This window comes from Centruroides sculpturatus, unplaced genomic scaffold, assembly GCF_000671375.1.
Source record: "Centruroides sculpturatus isolate CEXI.00-Female unplaced genomic scaffold, Cexi_2.0 scaffold4943, whole genome shotgun sequence".
In the NCBI taxonomy this organism is placed as follows: Eukaryota; Metazoa; Arthropoda; class Arachnida; order Scorpiones; family Buthidae; genus Centruroides; species Centruroides sculpturatus.
In genome coordinates, this window is record NW_019389088.1 from 327 (window position 1) to 5,061 (window position 4,735).

The 4,735-nt window shown below is 32.1% G+C and overlaps 1 protein-coding gene across 1 annotated transcript; it reads right to left on the minus strand.

Moving 5' to 3' along the window:
- Nucleotides 1-2,296: 2,296 nt before the first annotated feature.
- On the minus strand, nucleotides 2,297-4,278 carry LOC111617165 (glucose dehydrogenase [FAD, quinone]-like). Its single transcript, XM_023358494.1, has 6 exons — nucleotides 4,075-4,278; nucleotides 3,851-4,004; nucleotides 3,617-3,780; nucleotides 3,366-3,543; nucleotides 3,072-3,294; nucleotides 2,297-2,920 (listed from the first exon to the last, which is right to left on the minus strand). The coding sequence occupies exons 1-6, from the start codon at nucleotides 4,117-4,119 to the stop codon at nucleotides 2,782-2,784; spliced, it is 903 nt and encodes a 300-aa protein (XP_023214262.1). The 5' UTR covers nucleotides 4,120-4,278; the 3' UTR covers nucleotides 2,297-2,781.
- Nucleotides 4,279-4,735: the final 457 nt, after the last annotated feature.

Consider the following 4,735-nt stretch of genomic DNA (forward strand, 5'->3'; position numbering starts at 1 on the left):
AACGTTCCAGAAAATTGACCAAATTCAAAATAGTTTGTTTGATTCTCAGCAATTCTTATCATTCTCTGCGGTAGGTGTTATATAACAATTACTATGATTGTTGAAATACTGAATATAAATGGAGTTTGCTTGCAAAACCTCCGCGGGCGAAGTCGCGGGTAACAGGTAGTTTTGTATATTAAGAATAAAGCTATATTTGGCATTACGACAATAACGGCTCTCGTTTCGCTTCATATTCATATGCGTTTATACGGTTTTTACTACTTCGACGACACATTATCGCTTACGAAACCAATCATTTTAAAATAATTTGGCGCCTTTCTTATCTCAAACTTGTTCGGAAATTTTCAAACAAACAATGATTAATATTTATAAATAGTAAGTTACTGTACTATAATACTAATAAATAACGCAGGCAGAAACATCACAAAATATTCAAATATAAACATTAAAGATTACATACAGTCGACCCCCCTATAACGCGGTAGATACGTTCCAGTTTATAAGAATTTTACGTTGTAGGAATTCTTAAATACATGAGCCAATCACAGCCCGACACTTGTGCAGTTTACGGACTACGGCTGTTTGAACTGTTTTATTTTATAAAATTAATCGATTCTAAACAAATTTGACTCGACATTTCCAAAACAAGTATAATTTTTTGGTAATAATCCGTATAAACTATGCTATATACAAAAAATTGTAGGATTACTTACTGAGTGTGCACCGTTCGATGACGCCATTGCTTAAGCTTGTTTTCGTCGCGGAGCAGCGCATTGAACGGCGCAGGTGCGTTTACTGATAAGTTATTTTCTGTAAAAATTTCGCTGAACTTTGGAGACATCATTAAAAAAATTAGTTTTTATGGCCGTTGAAAAAAAAATGCTTTTTTCACAAAAAATGTATAAAATTACATTACTGTATTAGACTTACAGTACCGAATTTATATACAGTACAGAAGATAGTAAACTCAACTTACCCGCCTAAACTCTCTGTAGCGTGTAAGTAGTTCGGGTGCTCGTTTACTATTGGTCCAGATTCGACCAATCCTGTAGCGACACGAGTTGGCGATAACGTTTTACCATTTTGTAAATTTAATAATCACTTCGTAAATTTAATATCATTAATTAAAGTTTAATCAAACTTTTCCTCATAAGACATTATCGTGAGTTATCTCGGGCATAGTCCTTAAGGGCCTCAAAAAACGGCCTTGACTTNAAAAAGAAACCAATAAAAAATTTTTTCATAGTGAATGAGATTCTGAATGTCTGAATGTCATATTAAATATATAATTATGTTTATGTAGGCATAGTGGAAGATTCTATCTCACCATGCCTACATATCTATCCCACAGAAGAAAATTCGGAAAGCAACAGAAGATTTGCCATTAACATCACATTCCTAAGCCCCACAAAAGCGTAAGTGGAAGTTGGAGGTGGTTTGAAGAATATAAAGAGCTAAAACAAAATGCCAGAGAAGAAAGACAACAGTGCCATGCTGAGCTCTTAAAGATTAGGAAAACGTGGAATTCCGCGAAGAGTTGTTAGATGTATTAAAAAGTTTAGTTAAAAAATAAAAATTCTTTCTTTTAAAATACATCTCTCCATCTCAAAGTAGTAGTGTTTGCCTCTATACATAATACTTTTTCTGTTATCAATAGTAATACAGTACTTAATCGTGGCCTCCTAACCCCATGCTTTCAACATCTGATCTTCTCCTTCCGTCTATCTAACTCCTTCTTGAGATTAAGGAAGGACAGATAGACACACAGACAACAGTGAAAATTTATAGATCTACAATTTTTTCAAATTGCAACCTAATAAGTGAGGTTAATTTAAAATAACAATTGAAGGAATACTGTACAGAGTCCCTACTCAAATTTTTGTTTTAAATTCAATGACTTTCCTAGACCAACGCTTTATAAATTTCCTGAAGGTCGAGTAATGCAAAAAAGAAAATTATGGGGTTTTCTGTATGTATGAATGTTAGTGTGTGTGAGGAGGACACGATTATGTTCACCCTCTTTGAAGCTTAATAACATCCGTACTTTTTGTCGACATTTTCTGCAATTTTGCAAGGAGGTTTGTGTTTTAGGGGATTGATGCTATTGAATTTTGGTGGTTAAAGGTCGAGGGAATGGGGAGATAGAGGGAAGGGTCGTGTGTCATATCTCGAGTAGGGTCGGACTTAATGACAATTATACTGTTATAAGCAATTACAATTTTATATAAAACCTATTCCTATCCTCAAAATTAAGCTTTTTGATAATTTATAATAATTGAGAATATTAAAAGTTTTTAATAATAAAATATCATAACAGATAACGCACGCAGTTTCAAATATTGCCTGGAAAGTTAAGTACGTTGCTGAATTTTTTAAGTTAGATAAATTTATCCCTATATCTGTTCATCTGGCACCAAATGAAGCTATAGTCTCCGGAATGGTAACTGGTCATATTTCTTTTTTAAATAATTAATTGACTTATTGGTGATTTTACAATGACCTTTCCGATCTGAGGATAACGACAGTAAATGGGGGGTCATTTTGATTTAGCTACCTCCTGTTTTCCAGGACAACTTTTTCTGTGAAAGCCACTTACAGTCACTGGAATTAAGATACAATAATATAAATTAGATCAATCTCAAATGCGATTCTTCTTAACACAGTACTTTTTAAATCTCTTCAAGAGGTTAAAAACTGTTCTGTTCTCATCGGAGGAATTAAACCCTGATGCAGTTTCGTATTATATTAAGATTATAATAAAATTATTTCCTAACTTTGCTACCAAAAATACAAAGTATTGCGTATCATATCAGATGCTTTTTCAGCGATCATGATTGCAGCAGCATTCGTATTTCCTGATATAATAGTTGGCATAATTGATGCATCAACAACCCTCAATCTCGATACTCCTTTAACCCTATAAAATAGAATTGAATCATATTGAAAACGAAATTCTTATATTTTTAATTATAAATTTCATTATTTTAAAATATTAAATTAAATTTTCTATATTGTCAAATTATTATTTAAATATTTTATTTAATATGAAGTTAAGAGAAATATCAAACCTTAGCTCTGGATCCACTACTGTCGTTGGATCTTCAATTGCACCCATTTTACATGTTCCCACCGGATGATATGCAGTCGTGCTTAAAGTTCTTATTATACAGTGCAAATCTTCATCACTAAATTGCACATATTTTTCGCATCCAGGTATTCTTCTAGGAAATATTCGAGCGCCATATATCTTTAAAGCAATGGAGTTACCGAGCCTGAGAACTTCCTTCAAGGCTGAACCATGCAAACGAAATATTTAATTTGTATTTTAAAATATTTTACATAGTTATAAAAACATTACTTACCATCAACTAAAACAAGAATATCTTCAAAACGAGATAAATAATTAGGCTGGATGATGGGATGATCATGAGGATTTGTACTCCTTAATTTTATATATCCACGACTCTTAGGATGAAGCAAACTGGGTATTATAGCAAATGATTCTTTGAAAGAGAATGGTTTATAACAACGCTCCCATATCTATAAATATTAAGTTAACATTTTTTTTCAAAGAATTTCACTTATTTAATAATTAGAGTTTAAAACAACTCACCTCTCTTTTAAGTCCAAGAATTGGAAGCGTAATTTTTCCTCCATCAAATGCTAGCGTGGAAGAAAGAAAATTGATCTCGACATCGGGATGATCATCTAATTTATTTGCATACTTCGTATCAATATATCCTATAAGGTCTAGGCCTCCAGGTACAGTCAAAATTCCTTTTAAAAAAATCATAAGTTTTAAACATGTCCCAAAAAAAATCATTTACAGCAAATTACAGTTTCTTACCTTTATTAAACTTTAAATATCGGGCAATGTTTATTGGTTTAAAATAACGATAAAGTACGTGACTAAAGGGAATATTAACTAAGAAATCCATTCCGTATGTAAATACATGATCCTGCAGATTATATCCGACTGGCAGATCAGAAACAACGGGAATCTTCACGAAAAGAATAAGAATTAAGAATAATTATTATCATTATAATAATGTTGAAAGTTTAAATATTTACTCCAAGTCTGTGTAAATCTTCTCTAGGACCGATTCCTGACAGCATCAATAGTTGTGGAGAATTAACAACGCCTGCAGACAAAATGACTTCCTTTCTGGCATAAACAATGTAAGATTGACCGAAACGTTCGAAACGAACAGCTCTAGCAACTTTATATTGATCAATAACAATCTGAAAAGTTGTAATTAGTCTTGAAATCTACGGTTTTATAATATATACATGCAATTTTTTTCTTAAATAAAAGTCATATTCAACGTTTTATACTANTTTGTTTATATAGAGCAGGGTGTGCACGTGTTTAGTTTTCGCTTTTAATATTCGTCCAATTTTGTGATTAACGAAGTGATTTATTTTAATATTTCTGTAGTTGTTTTATTTGACTAAGTTTTTTATAAGGTAAGCCACCAGTTCTTGTTTAGATCCTCTCTTCTTCAATTCTTGTACACAGATGTGCCCATTTTTTACTATTTCTTCTCCAATCTATTTTTGATCTCGTCTCTCTTTTTCTTCTATCGTCCCTTCTATTAAAGATCTAGTAAGTTCACATGCCTTAAAATATGTCCTAAATATCTAATTTTTCTCTACTTATCACACTCGTTATGATATCAATATATTTCCCACGATTGTCTCAAATAATCTTCTCCCGAAATTACGTACTCAA